Source organism: Marmota flaviventris, chromosome 2, assembly GCF_047511675.1.
Source record: "Marmota flaviventris isolate mMarFla1 chromosome 2, mMarFla1.hap1, whole genome shotgun sequence".
Classification (NCBI taxonomy): Eukaryota; Metazoa; Chordata; class Mammalia; order Rodentia; family Sciuridae; genus Marmota; species Marmota flaviventris.
The window spans coordinates 61,727,967-61,749,204 of NC_092499.1; the positions used below are offsets into that span (position 1 = coordinate 61,727,967).

The 21,238-nt window shown below is 39.9% G+C and overlaps 2 protein-coding genes and 1 long non-coding RNA gene across 14 annotated transcripts in view; 1 reads left to right on the forward strand and 2 right to left on the reverse strand.

The window, feature by feature from the left end:
* The window catches only part of Abhd12b (abhydrolase domain containing 12B), a 91,341-nt gene that overhangs the window by 38,034 nt on the left and 32,069 nt on the right, over positions 1-21,238 (forward strand). For 4 of the 12 annotated variants that reach the window (XR_011706609.1, XR_011706610.1, XR_011706611.1 and 1 more), the window contains exons 10-12: positions 2,888-2,970; positions 4,319-4,397; positions 5,410-5,528. Coding sequence is in view for 9 of the 12 variants with exons in the window: in XM_071607897.1 (XP_071463998.1) it covers positions 2,888-2,970; positions 4,319-4,397; positions 5,410-5,528 (281 nt within the window). In the remaining 3 variants the exon portion in view is untranslated. Of the gene's footprint in view, positions 1-2,887; positions 2,971-4,318; positions 4,398-4,748; positions 5,156-5,409; positions 5,529-5,643; positions 6,328-12,120; positions 12,326-21,238 lie in introns of those variants that run through there. The other 8 variants (XM_071607901.1, XM_071607902.1, XM_071607896.1 and 5 more) reach the window with 7 other exon arrangements.
* The window catches only part of Pygl (glycogen phosphorylase L), a 35,475-nt gene continuing 20,842 nt past the window's right edge, over positions 6,606-21,238 (reverse strand). The window contains exons 8-20 of the mRNA XM_027929428.2: positions 17,617-17,760; positions 17,301-17,393; positions 16,485-16,631; positions 15,986-16,149; positions 15,370-15,484; positions 14,786-14,887; positions 14,516-14,663; positions 14,335-14,393; positions 14,088-14,229; positions 12,277-12,484; positions 9,835-9,969; positions 9,336-9,402; positions 6,606-6,939 (exon numbers count right to left, since the gene is read on the reverse strand). Of these exons, the coding sequence (XP_027785229.2) occupies positions 6,763-6,939; positions 9,336-9,402; positions 9,835-9,969; positions 12,277-12,484; positions 14,088-14,229; positions 14,335-14,393; positions 14,516-14,663; positions 14,786-14,887; positions 15,370-15,484; positions 15,986-16,149; positions 16,485-16,631; positions 17,301-17,393; positions 17,617-17,760 (1,701 nt within the window). The 3' untranslated portion in view covers positions 6,606-6,762. The remainder of the gene's footprint in view (positions 6,940-9,335; positions 9,403-9,834; positions 9,970-12,276; positions 12,485-14,087; positions 14,230-14,334; positions 14,394-14,515; positions 14,664-14,785; positions 14,888-15,369; positions 15,485-15,985; positions 16,150-16,484; positions 16,632-17,300; positions 17,394-17,616; positions 17,761-21,238) is intronic.
* On the reverse strand, positions 19,176-21,233 carry LOC139704694 (uncharacterized). The gene is made up of 2 exons (XR_011706612.1): positions 21,100-21,233; positions 19,176-20,934 (listed from the first exon to the last, which is right to left on the reverse strand). It is a non-coding gene; the product is annotated as an uncharacterized lncRNA (long non-coding RNA).

A 21,238-nucleotide genomic window follows, 5' to 3' on the forward strand; every position in this document is an offset into this window, starting at 1 on the left:
AGAGAGAGAGATTGAGATTTAAATAAAGTACTATGTGGCATTGTTGCCCCCACTTAGAGATGAGGAAAAAAGAGCCGTAGAGACTTTCCTAATTGTCACATACCTTGTAAGAGGAGGAAACACCTTCTAACTCCAGATGGATTGGAGGTGAGCAGCCTTTGGAATGAAAAAGGGTAGCCACATGTGAATGGGCTTATAGTCAAGCTAGAAGTTGTTTTTAGTAGACAGTGTGGCAGGCCCAAAGTTTTGTAATAGCAGGTTTCACCATGCAGATGGTATCTTAAGAATATTTATCTGGTGGCATTACAGAAGAGAGGGGAAGTGAGAAAGGCCAATTAGGAGCCCCTTGCTGTGGTCTGGGCGGGCGGGGACAGTATGACCTTTGTGTCTTTAAGGGCATCCCAGGCTGAAAGGGAGTGAGGAACAATGGAGTAGATTGACTTGAGTCTGCTTTCTTCCTACACTTTTAGAATTTGAGATGAATTGCTGAAGGGCTTCTCTTACTGAATTTTCCTCCAAGGAGTTCCCATTCTAGGAGTCAGAAAATTGAAAGACAAAGAAAAGAGAAAATAAATGAAGAAAACTGGCCCTTAGCATGGAGGAAGAAAGAGGGGGGCTGTGCCAGGCTGTCCAGATCTTTCCTGAATATGTGTCACTTGCTCAGAGACCAAGCAAAAGAGCAGGCCAGACAATCCTGTGAAACCAAGGAGGTTTGGAAGTAGCACTCAAGCCTGAGCCCCAGCTGTGAAGCAGAAATCTATATTTACTGGTGCTGGCCTCCCTATTCCTTATGAGGACACAAAATACTTTTTAAAATCAGAAAAAAGTTAAAAAATAATTATATTTAAAAAGTTACTCTTCTCTATATTACCACAGTTCATAGCAGGAGACTCTAAGAAGTGACTTTGTAGCCATGGGGCAGGTTTCAATGATTTTTTTTTTTTTTTTTTTTACAAATAATGAAGCTGTAGTTTGTCTTTATTCGCCCTGGTTTACCTATTCTGTGCTCATTTTCTTCTCTTGGTGGTGTCCTGTTTACTATATTGCATCCCTGCCCCCTGCTACCCCTGGTCTTTCTTCTTTGCAAGTCTGTTTTAAGAAATGAAACCTGAAAATCAGTTACTCTAAAAGGAAAATTACAGATAATATTCAAAATGTATACCAGGTATATTTGCATAATATTTCCATCTTTAACAAATATTTATTGAATGTGTACTGTATACCAGAAATTATTCCAAGTTCTGGTGATCCCACAAGGAAAAATAATTCCTGATTCCTCCTCCTATGAAAGTTTATATTCTTGCTGGAGAAACAAAGACAAGTATACCACCAGAAAATACCAAATAATGAGAAGTGCTGTGAACACAATACAATAATGTGATGGGGAGCAAATGGGTGGCAGAGGGCCAGTGTTATGGCTAGTTAGGAAAACCTCTCTGAAGAAATGTCTTCTGAGCTAAGACTAGTCAGTTTTACCATGGCAAAATCCAGCGGTCTCTGGCCAAGAAGTGTTAAAGCCGCTAAAGCTTTGGGGCTACCACATTTGGGACTACCACACTGTTTACTAAAAGAGAAAAGTAAAGGTGAGGGCCTTGGGGTAGGATCAAGCTTGGAATGTTCCAGAACAGGAGGCAGTAACCTCCCTGAAAGTGGGCAGTGGGGCCTTAATGACAAATGTGGCTGCAAACAGGCAGCCACCAACCAGGTGCTGCAGGGCCTCAAAGACCAAGGTGACACGTTTGATTTAACATGTGCCTTTGGAGGCTGCTAAGCAAAAGAAACATTGATATGATCTAATTTGCATGTTTAAGTGATCACTCTGGTGTCCCTGTAAGAAATGGATTATAGGTGAGGGTGGAAGCAGGGAACCATGTGGGACTGTTGGCATAGTCCAAGCAAGAGACAGAGGTGACTTGGGCTGGGTAATAGTGGGAATTGGATATGGTGTGGAAGCGGGTTCAAAGGTGTGAGGAAGCTGCTAGACTGCTCAGGGCTTCCATCCTTTGCTCTTCATTTTCAACTGAAGTGGATGTTTGTAAGGCATATAAACTAATTTATGTGTTGACAATCAAAATAGTGGAAAAGATTTAGTTAGCATTCTATTTATTGGACTTTGCCATTAAAGAAGAAATTCGGTATTTATAGAATAATATATTACCTTTGGAGCTCTGTGGTTATTGTTAAAACTTAAAATCTCTTTTAAAGAATTATAACATTATTTCAACAGTTTATAATGTTCAAATCCTCTCAAACCAATTATCTAGATATTGTATACTTTCACCAGAATTTTAAAATTTTTATTTTTATTTGTTTTATTTGTAGAATGCATTTTAACACATCATGCATATATGGAGTATTATAATTTCTCATTCTGTAGAATCACACCAGTTGTGTACTCATATATGTACATAGGGTAATAATGTCTGATTCATTCTACCTTTCTTTTTACCCCATCTCCCCTTCCCATACACTCCCCTCTGCCTAATTCAAAGTACCTCTATTCTTCCCAAGAACCGCCCCCCCACCCCATTGTGAATTAGAATCTACATATCAAGAGAAAACTTTCAGTCTTTGGTTTTGGGGGATTCACAGAATTTTTGACTGATCAGAATATTGTTCTCCAACTAAACTAGTTAATTATGTTAACTGATTATCTATAGCGGTAGAAATACATAAAACTTGTTTCTTTGTTCCTTTCTGTTTTTTTTCCCCAAATTTCCTACAAAGACATGAATTACCTTTTAAAATCATAAGTTTTCTAAAAAAGTTCATTATATTTAGAAAGTTGCTACTTTCTATGTTAGTATGGCTTGTGGTGAGAAACTATAACAAATGGCACAGCTATGTGGGACAATTATTAATGTTGCTTTTTTTTTTTTTTAAATAGATTTACCAGAAGCTGCCAGGATGTGTACAGGTGCTTATGGATGCCCTGAGAAAAGACAGGATAGTCTTCCCCAGTGATGAAAAGTAAGCTATGATGAGAAGCTCCACTGTTGCTCCATCTGTAGGGTTCCAGGTTGACTAATATGTAACTTACGGTGATGACAGATCTAAATCCTGTCCTTATTTTCTTAGAATATTGTTCTAGCATTCTTAGATGGGCACTAGGCTTTGGGGTAGGGTTTCTATGAATTTTCAGTATTTGCTATTTCCCTCTTGTATAATCCAATGTCTTCACCAGTACAGTTTTCCCTATGAACTCAGACTTGTATATTTATGACCTATAAGACATTTTAAAGGTCCTCTAGGGTCTAGTCTAACATTTCTTAAGGGGTCTCTGACTTCTAGGCCTCATTCCCCATGTAACCCAAACCCACTTGATATCCATCCTCCTAACCCAACAGCAGATCCAATGAATTTATGAAATTTGAGAATACTTCTAATCAGTGGTGGTCAATTTTGTTTGTATTTTAACACACCTAAGGAACTCTATTGTGCTCAGAGGTAGCACGAAGTCACCCTGGCAGGAATGGATAGGTATCAGAATTTGGGAAGGACTGAGAAACACTGTTTGAGAAAGTCACTGGAGTGGGCATCAGGGCACTGTTTGTGCCGTAGCCTTTTTGGATAACCAAATTAAGAGACTGACCAGGAAGCCAGTCAAAAGCTTGTCAACTGCATGTCCATCCTCTACTATTATGGGAAAAGTAAATTAATTGCCACAAAGAGGTCTCTGGATCTGTGATAGTTTTTATTATTTTGGGGTTTTGAGTTATTTTCTTTTATAGTCTTTTAATTAAAATATTCAGATAATACAAAATAAGGTGGAATAAGGAAAAATACAAGGTCTTCTAACATTGTGCAAATTCAACATCTCAGTGTATTTCTTCAGTATTTCCCAAAGTCAGATAGAAGTAAGTTAAATTAATGAAATATTCAAATTGTTTAAAAGGACATTTTCCTGGAAAAAAAGTTACCCTATGCAATTTTTTTTTAATACAGAAACTGTTATTCTTTGGAAGGAAGGAGATTTCTTATAATTGAAGTTTTAGGTGAACTTTATGTTTTGCTAAAACTTTACCTGAGAAAAGGAGAGATCTCCTTCTTCCTTGTATGTCTTCAAAAAAATATTTGAGTAGTACCTAATATGTGCCAACCATTGTTCTAGATACTGGTGAGCTTATAGCTCTTTAGGTTATTTGGGAAGAGATTGGATAGTGATAGTTTATACATTATCATCATGATTATTATTTTTATTGTGAAATTAGTTCTTTTTATATGTGAGAAAGGAAAAAGGTATTAACTTTGAAAAAAGAAAAGGAGAGATCTCAATGTACAGCTCCTGAACTGAATGCTTTTTTCCCACTTGTCTCAGTGTTAAATTCCTGTCTTCTCCCCTGCTCATCTTACATGGAGAGGATGACAGGACTGTGCCTTTGGAGTGTGGAAAAAAGGTAAACGACAAGCTCAGAGCCCACTGAAACTCACTATATGCATTTCTTTTGAAATTCTGCACCCTTAAATAGCCATGATGCCTGGTGGAATAAGGAAAAATACAAGGTCTTCTAAAATTGTGCAAATTTCACACAACAAATTTCAGTGTCTTTGGCTACTTAGCTCAAAGGCATGTTTGTGGGCAGAGTTGGGCCCCTCATGTGGGGGTCTGTGGTTCCTAAGTGGAGAGAAGATTCCAGGCTATGTGGGAAGCTCCATGTTTGTGTTAGTCAGCTTTTTGTTGCTCTAATCAAAATATCTGAGAAGAACAATTTAGAGGAGGAAGAATTTATTCTGGCTCACTGTTTCAGAGGTCTCAGTCCATGGTGAAACACTATGGTGAAAGGGCATGATGGAGGAAAACCCCTCAGCTCCTGGCAGCCAGGAAGGAGAGAGAAGGATCAAGGAGCCAGGGACTGGAGATCTAATCCCCCAGAGCATGCCTCCAGTGACTGCCTGCCTGTAGCTACAACCTACCCACCTACAGTTACCACCTAGGATGGTAGTGTTTTCAAATAATTAAATGGATTATTACAGTTCTCATAGTCTGATCATTTCTCCTCCAAATATTCCTCCATTGGTCTAACATAAGCTCTGGGTGGACATTTCATAGGCAAACCACAAAATGTTGCTTCTACTGTAGTGGCTCTAAAAATAGGGATGCAGTTTTTCCCTTTAAACAAACCTCTCCTGGAGTGGGTCCATAACATTGCCTGTTCCTCTGCAGTGAGGTACAGGCAGAGGAGGATGAGGTTTGATCAGTGTCCTATATTGGCTGTGCAGCCTTCTTTTCCTTAGCTGTAGAGGCAGCTAGCTGGGGACATGGAGAGGCCTCATGTCTCTGAACCAATGAGATAAACTCCCCAAGTTGGTTGTTTCTGAACCTTTTTAGGAAAATCATATAGGGAGCCTATGGCTTTGAACTGTTGGCCTTTGAGTCCCTTTTTTTTTTTTTTTTTCTTTTTCTTTCAGCTCTATGAAATTGCACATGATGCCTACAGGCACAAAGAGAGGGTCAAGATGCTTATCTTTCCTCCTGGTTTCCATCACAATTTCCTTCATAAAAGTCCCATACTATTAAAAACCGTGAGGTAAGAACTGCTTTTTAGAATACGTCTATTTTCCTGTAAAAGCAATTAGGACTGCTCTGGCTTACCTGGATCTAAGGAAGGAAGGTGTGGGCTGATAGAGGTTCTTTTTCTGCAGAGATTTCCTGAGTGAGCAGTGGGCATAGGTCATGAGAGCAGCAGCAATCTTCACTGAGGACTTGGTCCAAATACTACCTTTAATGTATATTTTCCTTATGCAACATTCTACTGGGATGCTTGAATGAGCTGAAACCACTGACACTTCCCCAAGACACTTGTCATCTAAACAAGGAGAATGTAGGGGAGGCATGGAATGTTCTCATTTAGCTCATCATAGTCTACTTTGAAACATGCTGAAACCTCATCACCGTGGAGAATCAGAATTTGGTAAAATTTGGATCTCATCTAAAAATGTATAGTCATCAGACTGGGGACATTTGCTATGGTGGGAACATCTGCACCAGCCCCCAAATTCATATGTCGAAGGTTATGATGTTGGGGGAGGTGACTGAATCATGAGAGTTCAGTCATGAACAGGATTAGTGTCCTTATGAAATAGGCCCAAAGAGCTCTGTACCTCTTCCACTGGGAGGACACAACAGGAAGACCACACCTATGAACAGAAAGTGGTCCCCACTAGACACTGAATGTGCTAGCCCCTTGATTTTGGACTTCTAATTGCCAGAACTATGAGAAATAAATTTCTATTATTTATAAGTTATTCCGTTTATGACATTTTGTTATAGCAGCCTGAATAGACTAAGACATAGTCTTTGGTCTGGACTTAGCAGTATTAAATAAAGGTGCTTTGGGCTGGGGCTGTAGCTCAGTGGTAGAGCACCTGCCTTGTATGTGTGAGGCACTGGGTTTGATCCTCAGTATCACATACAAATAAATAAATAAAGATATTTTTTTTAAAAATGGTGCTTTACTGTAGTTAAAGAATTTGTTTTTGTTTAATTCATTTAAATAGCACTATCAAGTTCTAAGCACTTTTCCAATTTTCTGATTAGTTTTGGGTTAAGTCCTTGCAAGCTATCAATCTGCTATAAAGCAATAAGTTTTGGCACTCCTGGAGTCTTCAGTAATTGACACTTTATTTTCAGTCCTAAATACAACCATACATGTTCCATTTCCATTCCCAAAGATACTTAACTATTAGCTAATAAATCAATGAATGCTGTGAAAATGTTCAAATTCAATAAGAAGCTCTTTTTTTTTAGAGACATGTTATGATTCAATTTCCATTGGCTTTGTCTACCCCATTCCTAGATTCATTGGACAGGGAGATCTTTAGATCCGAAGGCTCCATGTTCCAGATGTCCCTGGCATATTCCTTAATTGTCCGGTCACTGGAGAATTTCCCAGAGGCAGCTATGTTTTTGAGTACCATCATGTTCCAGGCTTTCTGATTCTGTGAACAAAATATGCGGGTACAGCCTGAGTGCCAGCGAGCTTCATGACAAACATCAGACCAAGCACATTTCATGGAGAAAATGACAGGAGTAAACTAGAATGAATTACAAACACATTGTATCCACAGTTGACAGATAGGTATGGAATGCACTTTTCTCATATTCAGAGTATACTTCTCTGAGGAACAAAAAAATATTTTTCATTTTAAGAGAAACTATGGGTGTGAATTTTCTAGTTGGTAATTCTTCCTATACTTAAAATGCTTTGGCATGTAAGTTACATACATTTCCCATGCTCTGTTTTGAAGGAAGGCACCTCCCTTTAAACTATGGGGCAGGAAGAGACTAACATTCATTGTCTGCAAGATGCCATGTCAAGAGATTTAACATGTGGCTCACAAAGTATGAAAATCTCTGCTCCAGAATGTCAGCTACAAAACAGTGAAAGACTCTGTTGACCCACTTAGCTTCTCTTGTTCTTTCCGAAGTATATGGCCTAGTAGGTTTACACTAAATTCCAAATACCCCATTGGGGTTCCAAAACAGGGTGAAACAAGACACCTTAATAAAAATATAATATCACAATTTTATGATTTTATGTAAAATAATGTTTAACTTATAGCCTCATGATTTTCCAAAGAACTCTGAAAGTTAACTGAGAGCTACTCAAAGTTGTTAACCATGCATTATAAGCCTTTAAGAGCAAGACTAAAATTACCATCAAACCTTAAGTTACTGCAATTAGTTCAGACTTTTGAAACTTACTATGATAACAAAACTTCCACTGGGAGGACACAACAAGAAGACCACACCTTTCTTCCCTTTCTTCAACTGCTTAAATGCATAGTGAACAGCTTTCCCAGCTAGGTAGGTCATGTTTACTAAGCCTCAAGAACATAATACTGTTAAGAGTAGAAAACTGCAATTTGCATCACATCCTGGGCTTCTAGATGGTCATCCTTTGGGATTGGACCACACATTTACAGAGGAGATCCTCTGTGTAAAACTGACATTTACATTTGTCCCTGTCCTTGTTCATATTTTCCTTTCCTGCTCTGTTCTACTTACATTTCCCTTTATCTGTCTTTGAATTCGTGATGGCTATATGTGGCTGCTGCCTACAAAGTTCAAGAAGCAGGTAGTGAGCCATGTCGCTTAGCTCTAGTGCGGTCTCACTTGTTCAAAGCTGTTACCAACTTCTCTGATATGTACACTGTTGGGGGATGGGTGTGACTCAAACCAGAAGATAGTGGCCAGAAAGCAGCACAGACCTTGAATAATCCCATTTGAAAACCCCAATAGGATACCTATGATGAGTAGGAACTACCTGTCACCTGTCTTGGAAAAGGAATAGAAAACAAAGTTAGTGATGCAGTCCCAGGAGTCTTGGCACAGAGCTGCCTCTCCTGTATCCATTCCACTGGGAGGACCTGAAATTCTCTAAGTCTCTCTTATCAGACATGATCAACCTTGACACATCCTTACAAAATACACCTAGAGGACTATTTGATAAAGGTGTGCCACTTTGCATGTGAGCCTTATTCAAGTGACTCTAGCTATTATTTTATTTTTCTGTATAATGTAAAAAAAAATTCAAACATAAAAACTCTCTTCCTTCTATACAGTTTTATTCTATTTCTATAGCCCCACTCTAGTAGTTGAGGAGAGGTATTTACTTTGCAATTTTCAAAGAATGGGGTCGGGGGTCAGTTCTTATTCCAATAAACTAAGGCTCAACCTTAGAATCATCTTGGCAGGCTTTCCAAATACTAATGGTGGATACCACACACTGCTGGGTCAGAATCTCTGGTGAGGCAGCAGAGGGCAGCAGTGTTAGGGGGGGCATATCCATACTTTATAATAGCGGTCTTGGTGATTGTGATGTACACCTCTGGTGAAGAATTCTGCAGTGCAGGTTGCTTGAGGGAAGCTGGGCGGGACCCTTTCTTGTCCGTGCTATGCTCTCAGTGCCAACCATGGTGCCAGTCATGAAGACCCCAAGTGCCTCTCTAAGGATTTATATCCCGAACTTTCAGAATGTGCCTGCTACCTGCTGCTATATGCTCAATAAATGTGATTTTTACTTGGGTATTAAAAAATTTTACAATTATTACTGAAATCTTGAATCCCGACCTCTGTCTAACCTTATGAAAAGTTAAGTTTTGATCTGAACAACCTGAATAGTTACCTCATTTCATTTTTCTCTTGTGGTGCTGGGGATCAAACCCAAGGCCTTCCTTATATATGTTAGGCATATACTCTACCACTGAGGCATACCCCAAACCCCACCTATTTGTGATTGATTAGGGGGGCCCTGATATTTAGATTTACTGAAACAAAAAGTTTAATCATACTAAACTGGGTTCTTTCACAAATCTCCACAAAACTTACTCACCATGTACAGCTGACTGACTTTTTCTTGACATTTGACATAGGCTTCATAGTCTGCAAAGACTTTAAATCTGTGTTTTTTTTTGGGGGGTGGTTAAAAGGAAAAAACAAAACAACAGAAAGCTTCATTAACAGATGCAAGCTAAGATTCTACTTAAAATTCTCTTTTGCTTAATGTCAGGCATGGCTGGTTTACCTGTTCATAAGAATGTTTGCCAGCCCTCAACATTTTTATGGTTCTTCCCACATTTAAATATATCAAAATATGTATGTTAGAAAGTTGACTATATCAGTGGAAGACGAAAAAGTATGCCAGGTTTGAGGGTCTTATTCTTAAATCTTAGTAGTACCATTGGTGAAGACTCTTCCCATCCTCCCACCCCCAAGCTTAGTTAGCTGATCAGATCACAGACCTAAGCTAATCTATATGAATGGGCTGTAGTTAAAGAAGTTCTCTTCCCATTTCACAGCCTAAATCATAACATCTTCTTATAGGAACTCACCTGTCATGATAAAACAACATATTGACGATATCTTTGAAGAGGTCGGGTTGCTTAGGAGAAAAGAACCCATTATCAATTTGATCGATGGCCAGCTGAAGCTCTGGAAGTGCCTCGTAGTATTCTTTTGCCTCGTATCTGTGGGGGAGGAATGGGTGGTGATGACAAAAAGACTGTTAGTGTGTGCGGTTAACCACACAGTAGACACTGCAGTAGCTATAAAAATGCACTAATTGTGGCATATTTGAAATCCACCATTCTGATTAATGCATTCCATATAAAGTTTTAATTAAAAATGCATTCAGATATACTAGCATTTACAGAAGTCATCATAGATTTCAACATGAGTACAAATAATTTCTTTTCTAGATCCTGAAGGTTTTTTCCCTTCTAAATTTGATTCAATCCTGTAACCAAAGACACTAAGAACAGTAGATAATGAAAACTCTAGGCACACAGCAGTAGTCTTATCTGATAGAATGTGGCAAGGTTCATTTCAAAGCAGACTTTATGACTCAAAACAAGCCTTGTCTTACAGGAACCAGTTGCTTTTTGGATCCACAGATTCTTCAAATTTGTTGCTACTGAGTGAAATTTACTTCTAAGTCAGGAAGTATATTCAATACCCTCCAAATTTTGTGACCCCTAGAGGTCCTTTGGACATTGCTCTTTATTTCTTGCTTGAACTCAGGTTGAAAAACACAGTTAGGTAGTAAGTGACAACAAATATTCCTGAGTACTTCTGTATATTCCTATCCTCCACCATGTTTTGGTTCATCTCTTTGAGATCTTAGGGAAGTACTAGATAGTGATTTAAATTTTAGTTAAAAAATTACAACTAGATACGGTTCATCTTTTGGTTAATGTTAAAAATCACAATGCAAATTAAAATTACACTGAGATTCCATCTCACTCCAGTTAGGATGGCATTTACCAAGAATACACGTAACAGGGCTGGGGATGTGGCTCAAGCGGTAGCGCGCACGCCTGGCATGCGTGTGGCCCGGGTTCGATCCTCAGCACCACATACAAACAAAGATGTTGTGTTCGCCAAAAACTAAAAAAATAAATATTAAAAAACTCTTTCTTTCTCTCTCTCTCTCTCTCTCTCACACACTCTCTCTTAAAAAAAAAGAATAATACAAGTATCAAGAGGTGAACAGAGAACCTACATTTTGGGGGCAAATGTTTTACCACACGCACATCAGATATAGCACTAATCTCTATGATATATAAATAACTCAAAAAACTTAACATCAAAAAAACCCCCAATCCATAAATGGGCTAAAGAGCTGAAGAGACACTTCTCAGAAGAAGATATACAATCAATCAAGAAATATTTGAAAAAATGTTCAACATCTCTAGTAATTAGAGAAATGCAAATCAAAACTACTCTTAAGATTCCATCTCATGCCAGTCAGAATGGCAGCTTTCAAGAATACAAACAACAGTAAGTATTGGTGAGGATGTAGGGGAAAAGGCACACTCATACCTTGCTGGTGGGACTGCAAATTGGTGCAACCAATCTGGAAAGCAGCATGGAGATTCCTTAGAAAACTTGGAATGGAACCACCATTCGACCCAGCTATCCCACTCCTTGGTTTTTACTCAAAGGACTTAAAATCAGCATACTACACTGATGCAGCCATGTCACTGTTTGTAGCAGCTTAATTCACAATAGCTAAGCTATGTAACCAACCTAGGTGTCCTTCAACAGATGAATGAATAAAGAAAACATGGTACATATACACAACAGAATATTATTCAGCCATGAAGATGAATGAAATTATGGCATTTGCAGGCAAATAGATGGAACTGGAGACTATCATGCTAAGCAAAACAAGCCAAATCCCTGAAACCAAAGGCCAATGTTCCCTCTGATATGAAGATGCTGATTCACAATAGAGGTGGGAGGGATGGGGGGCAGTGGAGGTTCACTGGATTAGACAAGGGGATGCTAGAGGAAGGGAGGGGGAATGGGAATGGGAAAGACAGTAAATGAATCATATGACATAACTTTTCTATGTTTATATGTGTTTCTATGTTTATATGTGACCAGTGTAACTTCACATCATCTACAACCACAAGAATGGGAAGTTGTACTCATGCATGCATGTCAAAATACATTCTACTGTCATGTATAACTAAAAAGAAAAAAAATTAAAAAGTTAAAAATCACAGATATAGAGAACCAAATAGCTCACTGGGGCTGCAATGGCTGGTAACAAACAGAGACTTCTTCACGTACCTGTGCCTAAGCTTCCTTTATTTTTATCTTCTGGATTTTAGACTTATCTGTGGCCCAGGAGGCTCTCCTGACTCCTTAGGGGAGATGTTCTGCTGCCTCATCACATGTGACCCAGCCTCAGTGGGATATGGAAGCCCTTTGAGATCACACACCCTCCTGGGCATCACCTGCCCAACAAAGAGGAGCTGCTCTCTCACCCTTTCTTGTCCAGAGCAGCCACATCATCTATCCTCATGCCGAAGATAAACAGGTTCTCTTCTCCGGCTTCCTCTGCCATTTCCACGTTGGCCCCATCCATAGTCCCAATGGTCAGGGCGCCATTCAGCATGAACTTCATGTTGCCTGTTCCTGAGGCTTCTGTGCCTGCAGTGGAAATCTGCTCTGACAGATCTGTGGCTGGAATGACTGTAAGGGAGACACAGTAGTATCAGTGATACTCTCTCTAGATTTTGTAACTGAGTATTTATCTAGCTGTCCTGTTTTGATGATTAATATATGCACAATAGGATAAGCATTCAAAGTGGGGTACAAGGACAGAGTTGCTCTTTCTCCTTGATGCAGCAACCACATTTGTCTACTTTGCCCTTAATTTTTTATTGCTGCATTATAATTATCCATAATAGTGGCATTCATTGTCACATATTCATACATGCACTTTGTCCATTTGTGATGTGTTATATAACTATGTGCTTATAATGCTATTTCTTGGTTTATAAAGTTTGAAGAGTATCTATAGACATTTTTAATATTTATTTTTTAGTTTTAGGTGGACACAATATCTTTATGTTATTTTTATGTGGTGCTGAGAATCGAACCCAGTGCCTCACGCATGCTAGGCGAGCACGCTACCACTTGAGCCACATCCGCAGCCCAGTATCTATAGACTTTTGAGCTATAAATATTGACATTACATTTCTCTTGTCCTCTTTCTCCTTTCTAATATTTGTTCTAGTTTTATTTTTATTTCTTCTGCTTTATTAAATATATTGAAACCTCTCTTTCTTAGTCCATAAAATGCAGAGAGGTCTCTAGACTCCTCTTTTGCAAGCTCAGGTTGGATTGCTGATCTCTTTCTATTTCTCACCTCCCTCCTCCCACTCTCACTGCAGAGAAATCAGCCACTTGCAACTGAGGTGTGCCTGTGGTTAGACACTAAGCCTCTGTTTCTCAGCCTTATTTATACACAAATTAGAGCTGCCTGAATCCCCCATACCTCCCCTTACCACAAAGGTCAGGGCAATTCTCTGCTTTACTGTGAGATTATTTGTGGATTCCATTTATATTTATTTGCAAACCTAGGAACCTAGCTCTTTTCTCTTTAGGCATAGAGCCTTAAGCAATTATCTCAAGGTACCCCAAAACAAAACAAAAAGAAAGAGCTGCCTTTCTATCTTTTTAATCTGGCAAGTAATACACAGCTGGCATTTGTGTGTGGTTGGTGCTTTGCCAGCATGTGATGCAAATAAGCAAAGGTCCCAGAGGCAGAAAAAGGGACAGTGGCTTCCTGCCATCCTGTCCCCATGTGGGAACACTGTGTTTGATCCTACAGTGCCCATCTGAAGCACATCTGAACCTCGTGCTTTGGCAGCCTGATGTCTGCTCTCCTTGTTGTGACATGAACAAGTGACAGCCCTTCTTCCCAAGCAGTGACCAGAGGAATATCTGAAAATTGGATAGTTTGTGTTCTCTTGCAAAACTGGGACTGGGAACTGAAAACCTTTCAAAACTCCATTTGTACAGCACCCTCTGTGCCATGGCAGTCTCCACCTACACCCAGCTCTCCCCAGCTGGAAGGAAAATGCATTTGCATATGTAATCCTGTGATACTGACCCTGGAGACATCAGACTTATTGTTACTTGGGTCACCTTAATAGCTCCTGCCTTATTTTTCCTATGAGTGACACCTTCTCTCCTAAATTACTAGCTCCCTGAGGTCAGCTACCCCATTTCCGGTACTTGCAATCCCTACAATTTGTCCCACCCCCATGGTTTGCAATGAAGGCAGTACCTTTTTCAGCAAGAGACACTCTATAGTTCTCCAAGAAGATGACTTTCAACTTGCTTCCAACCATGGGGTCATTGTTCACCACCTCGGCCACTGAAGTGATCAGCTTTATGATCATTTTGGCCATGTGATATCCTGGAGCAGCCTTAGGGAAGAATGGCAAAGGCATTGACAGGAGTTACAACTGGTGAAGTGGAGAAATGGCAAGAGATAAGAACCCTCAGGTCCCCAAGGAATGCAGTCAGCTTACTTTTCCACCAATTATAACTGTCCTTGGCACAAATAACTTCTTAGGGTCTTTTTTAATGCCTGAAAAAAGATGGAGAGGGGAGTGGAATGGAAGAGAGCTACTTGCAGAGGTGGTGAGAACTACCCCCAGACTGTTGCTTCCACCTCCATGGGATTCCTTGGTAGCTAAAGGGCAGACTCACGGTTGTACATGGTGATCACATGCAAGCAGTTCAAGAGCTGCCGCTTGTATTCATGAATCCTCTTCACCTGGACATCAAACATGGAGGATGGGTTGATCTTCACTTTGTACTCCTTCTCCAGGAACTGAGAGAACTTCAGCTTATTTTCCTGTTGAGACAGTGCATGGGGCAGAGCCCTTCTGACTTAGAAGGTTTGGGTGTCTATTTTTAAAAACTGCAGTGTACACCCTTGAAGGCAGCTCCAGGGCAGTGACCCACCTGGAACCTTACCTGCTTCACGTTGGCGATCTCCCGGAGGAAGACATCATCGCCCAGGAAACCATGCAGCTTCGTCAGCTGGCTCAAGTCTTTCACATAGTCTTCCCCAATTTTCTTTCAGTGTAAAGGAGGATGTGATTTTAATTCAGGGATGGTAATCAAGCCCAAATGAGCAGCTCTGTCAGTATGGGGTGAGGGCCTCTCTTATTGTAAGAGTATAGTTCCTGGACCACACAGTTCATAGAATGGTCTTACTCACTGAAAAGGCTAGAAATTCTCCATGGGAAGAACACTTTTTCTAGTATCTTATATTAGTCACAGTGCTATTGAAGTGTTAAAAATAGGAAATCTACTTAAAGGGGTGACCAAGAACCTAGGTTCTGCTAGTTATTTACATGCTCTTTGTTATTCTCTCTTACTAATATAGATACTATTTTCCATCTGTGTGTCAGGCTGTTAGTCATGATTAGCTACACAATTTGCAGGGTGTGCTACTGAAGCCAGCCCTGCTGCAGACTGCGTTTGTGAAGTTAAGTGCACGCATATGCCTCTCACTTTCCAGCCAGACCTCCCATCATCTCAGCTCTTCCCATTACCTCTGCAATTAGGTCTGCCAGTCCCGGGTTGCAGAGTAAGAGCCAGCGCCTTGGAGTGATCCCATTGGTTTTATTCTGAAACTTGTCTGGTTCTAGATCACTGAAGTCCTTGAATCTGGAGGTGGAAGAGACAGATCACTGAGTTTGGCTGCAACAGCAGAGTCTTGCATGCTGCATAAAGCTCAGAATCATATTCGAGAAGCTAAGTGTAAGCTTAGAAAGATTACATAAAGGTGAAGGGAGGGGCTAGCAGCAGTTATCGCTGTCATCCTAAATAGAAACTCATTTGCAATTCAAAACAATTACAAGAAAAGTTCCAAATCTAGTCACCTCCATCTGACTTCCTGGCATTGACATATATAACAGGATACTTTTTTGTTGTTTTTGGTTTTTGGCTCCTAAGTCTAGATTTAGGAAGAAGAGGAAGGGATTTTTATTTTTATTTTTTTACTTTTTATATTTTCCTCTTTAAAGAGAAGTGTTCTTTGTATAAAAGAAAGTACTTTTAAACATTTTAAGAGGGTCTTTCCTCATCTGGAAATACAATCTTGCACTTATTAGCATCATTCCATGAACGGTCCATATTAGACCTGCTGCCATGGTAACGGAGGCTCACACTTTTGTCTTCACGATGTCTGAGTGGATCTTAGCCACACCATTCACAGCGTGGCAGCCCACAATGCAGAGATGGGCCATGTTGATCCTTTTGCCTCCTTCCTCTTCTATCAGGGACATCCTTCTCAGACGGTCCATATCTTTAGGAAACAAGGCCACGATTCTCTAGACAAAGGAAGAGAAAGACCATGCTGATCACTCAAGTTTAAGCAACATTGGACTGTTACTGACTTCCCAAGCAAAATCTTTGATGCAGTGAATATAAAACTTCATTCCCACAGAGAGGAGTTGAGATAGCGCTAGGGAGGTGCCACCCTTCCCTCCATTCTAGCCCTTTCAAGATGTTTTAAACACAGCCCCACTCAGACTTGAGTACTTTGATATATTAATGATTGAAAGGTGTTTATACTTCAAGTTTGGGAAAGGAAAACACTGTAACCACCCTTAACATCTTAAGACTTCATTCTCATAAGGGGTTAGAATCTCTGAAAATGACTTACATCCAAATGCTTCTGATTTATCTCATAAATGATTTGCAAATGTCGAGGAAGCAACCTCTCTACCAGCTCCACTGGCCAGCGCTCCAGGGCTTCTGGGAGCACAGTGTGGTTGGTGTAGGCAAAGGTCTTCTGAGTGATCTCCCAAGCCTGTGGGGAGGGAAGGGTCAGTTGCTTCGTCTGCTCTGCAGGGAGTGCACCTACCTCTCAGGGCCAAGCCCTCCTCAGCTCCTTCCTGCCTGCAACAGGACAGCTCTGAGTGTGTGCTGTCAGACCCCACATGATTCCACTAGGTTCTTGAATGGTCCAGATAATGGGTGCATGATTTTTTGGGAGGGGGGAAAAACTTTATATAAAACTGTAATAGAACTGAATATAACATTCTGATAAATCTTTACTACTATTTTTTCTCTTTTTAAATTAAATGCACAAAGGTTGAAGAGTAAAAACTAAAGGAACACTCTCAGGAAACACAAAGTATGTTTAAAATGCAGACTTCCAAAGCTATGGGGACACTTTCAATTAGCTGTCTTCTGAGGTTAGAGAATTTAATTTCAAATCCTCTTAGACACAAATGTGTCAAACACAACATAATCCTTAATACAGCTACTTCTCTGCCTCCCAAGAAGCATGGGTTGATTTTCTAATCTTATTCTCAGGATGGAGTTAGGTTCGCATCAGGGCAAAATGTACCCTAACCATCAGAAGTTAGCAATAGGAACTTATTCTGAAAAACTGAAAAGAGAGCTTTTTTGGTAGTCCTTCAACCACAGACATTCTGGTTAATAAAGGGGGGGAAAAAAGCCAAGCTATGCAGACCTTAGACCAGGGCAATTTTTCAATATCCACAAAAATCCTCATCAGTTCAGGAATGGCAAGGGCAGGGTGAGTGTCATTCAGTTGGATGGCCACCTGGGTGGGGAAAAGACATCAAGTTGAAGGTGACTGATGGCCCAGGGTCTGGCTGCCTTGTCCTCACACGTCTGGGGAAAGCACTGAAACAAAATGCCCAACTCCTAGGAAACACCAGAAGCATCTTATTCCCAACTTTTTTAGCACTGAGAGAAAAGAGCAAATCTGCTGGAAATCCTGGTCCTTAGCCGACCCTGTCTGCATCCACATACTGAATACTTGCCTGATCTGGAAAGGCGTCAAAAACAGTTCCTGCACTGTCAGTGGAGCCAAACTTGGAGGCTTTGAAGCGTCGGATGACATCTTGCAGGGTTGCCGCCACCACAAAATACTCCTGCTTCAGTCTTAGCTCCTTCCCTTCAAAAAACTTCAAGCCAGAGAGACTGAATGAAAGTGGTTCACATTGTAGATGTGGCTAAAATGTGATTAGAGTCTTCCACCCAGGGCATGTCAAGGTCAAACACTCTGGACAGCTGGTTAAAGATGGCAGGTTGAGCATGTTAGCATTAGCCTTTGCTCTTCCCTGAAACTCAGCAAAGGAAATTAACAAAGGTATTCAGATAAAGGATAAAGAGCCTGTGAGAAACAACAGCAAAGATGTTTTAGAAGTTGAAAAACAGTTGAATGGTAATTGAGACAAAGACCCAAGACAGCCCAATTCTGACTTGGTAGTGGAAGAGTCATAAAACAACTCATTTGATACACCAGAGCCCTCCCCCAAAGCCCAGGAATTGGCAGCATCAAGTGTCTTTGAAAGTAGGAGTGAAGTTGGGGGTAAAGGTTAGTTGAAAGTTTAAGGAACAGCTGGCCTCAGATCACATCTCCTACTCCTGCAGTTAAGCAACTTCCTTTCCCAGCTCAGGCAGAAGTTGGATTTGTATTCTCTGGAGGTGGTAAGACAGGGATCTCTGAACTGGGGCAACAGGTACCGTTGAAGGCAGGGGTCTCAGCCATCTCATACTGACAATGTGGAGAGAGGGGTCAAGTTTATGTACTGAGTTCTGAGACTTTCAGCCTTCTCTCTACCAAACTTCAGAACACAGACAGCCAAGATATTAATTATTAATGTTAATTAATCTGATCAGAAATACATTGTACTTCTCAGCCAAAAGGAAAACTGGAAGGAAATTTTAAAAAATAAACAAACAAACATAAAACCCTGAGAGTGTTTTGGTATCCAGGCAAGTTGTGAATGTGAGGGCAGAGTGAAGATGTTTTCTGATATTCAAGGTCTCAAAAAAATTGACTTCATCCATGCCTTCCCTAGGAGGTACCGGGAGCATATGAATACCAATAAAACAACAACAAAACAAACAACAAACAAACAACAACAACAAAAACAAAAACAAGAAAGACAGGACATACAGGAAATAAAAACCTTAGATAATAGGTGACTACACAGGTGCTCATAATGATAGGGAAGGATCCCAAGACAACAGCAGAATTGCAACCCAGGGAACAGCCATCCTAGAGAGATCCAGAAGATACTGTTCAAAAGACTGGGTAGTGGAATACCTACCATGTTTGGATATATTGAAATTTAAAAAACTGGGGTGGGTTATACAGTAAATTAAAGAAAAGTACTTAGAAAACCAGGCAAGCAAACAAAGCAAAATTATTTACAACAACAACAACAAATGAAACCTTTAAAGGAAAGGCAATAATTATATGAGGACAGTTCTATGCACAGATATCTGCTGGCTGCATTTACAGAGTTAGAATAATGTAAACACTAAGGAGTGCATGGAAATTACATGGACTTGTGTAGAGAGAACCAGGATGGGAACTAGGTGTTTGTGTGGTGGAAGTGTGTATGTGAGAATGTGAGGTCTGTTCTCATCCTTCCGAGTAGGGAGTTAACAAACATTTAAAAAAATGGGGGAAAAAAATCACAAAGTAGAAATCACTCTGTTCTTCAGAAATATGCAGGTAAGAACCTGAAAAAAATCAACTAAAAGCAAAGGGATATATTGCTTCTGGGGAGTGAGAAATGGGAGACTATGTTTTTACAATAAGCTTCATAGAATGGTTCTCCTTAAACTATGTGTAACTTTGACAAAAATTAAAAGTTATTAAGAGAAATGGGAATTTACAGGTAGTAAAATTAGGATTTTTTTTACTTTATTCTTGGTACTTTTTAATATTACTTACATTTATTTATTTTCTAATGGTATATATCATAGTGAAAACTGTAATGAAATACAACATGACAATTTTTTAAAATTTTACATTAAGATGTATGAATGGTACTATGAGAATGTGGGTAATCTGGTAATTCTTTGTCTGAGCTCTGAAAGAGATGAGTAGGAATTTGTCAGATGAACACAGAGGGTCAGAGCATTCCCTGCAGGCAGAGGAAAACAGTGCATACCACCGAGGTGGAAAAGAAGAGGGCAAATAGCCCCGGACAGCTGGGGCCTCACTGTCAGGAGTCACAGGACAGGCAGTCACCCCAGTGAAGAACTTGGGCTGCATACCTAAGACTCTGTACATCCCTTGTACCTGATCAGAAGCCTTTAAAGGACTTCAAGCTGGGGACAAATATCTCACTACTGGCAGAATGAGGATGGGCACACTCACTCTGGAAGAGAGACTCAAGAATGGACTAGGGGTACTGCCAGGTTGAGGAGAGGGAATGAGTGTGTTCTTGTGTTAAAGGTCAAAAATTGATTTTATCAATCCATTCTGTAAAACAAAACAAAACACAATCCTGAGAGCTCCTTTTACCCATCAAGTCAACTTTTTACCACACATTAACTTAATATATGTTGTCAATTACTGCAGATGATTATTTCCAGATGAAGCCAGGTTTGGTCCTTATTTGGAGAAGGAGGAGGGATTTGAAGCCCTTTTTGGTTGCACAGTTTTGCAGGCCTGGGTTTGGGAGGTAGTATGGTCCTGTGCTTGGAAGCATTCTTATTTTGACTGTGAAACAGAGCAACCTTTTCTGTATTAGAGATTTACCTGAAGTGTATTGAAATTGCAGCATTTTCCCCAAAGGAAAAATAACATACATGAGTAGGTTCCTGAAAACCACTCCAGCAAATCCATACAATCTTCCTCCCTTCTTAGAGACTGTGGTTTATCACCAGAAGATATCCGGTCTAAGTAGGTTTTACATCTATGTCCCCAAGAACCCTGCTTTCTACCATGTATGCAAAGCAGAGTGCTAATTTGATTGCATCCAAGATTATGTTAAGAAAGAATTGTTATAGCTTCAAGAAAATGATTTTTCTCATCGAGAAATTCAAGTTACATATGTTTGAACCAACTAAGAATTTATAGCAGTCATCTGAGATCCAGTTCCACGTTTTTTTAAAACTAAGTTATTTTAAAAATAAAATTGGAATAATCACTTGTAAGAAAAAGTTTAAAGACATGAGTAAGTGCCAAAAGAAGCACGTGTTTGTTCATGAGTCTGTTCCCAGGACCATGACCCCACCAAGCTGGGGGAAAGAAGATCAGGAAGAGCCCCGTCAATGAGGGAAGAGGCCAGGCAGGATATCTTCAGGATTTTTAACTTTGCAAATAAATTTTCTGTCTGAAAAGAAAGTAGTGCTTCACCAGTGAGTCATCATTTTTTTTAAAATATTCAGGTTCTGTTTTGAAATATATCCACAAAACTCCCCAATTAGAGAAGGGGTCATTAATCAAGGACAAAATACTTATTCTGTTTTTATGAACTGTATGAATTTGTTTTCCTTACTTGTATAGGAGGGGAAAGTTAGGCATTTCAGGAAGAGACATGAAGCCTATTCTGTATGTAAAGAAGAAGAAAAACCAATATTACATATGTATTTTATAGGGTTACTAAATAGGCTCTTTGGTTGCCACAGGATCACTCA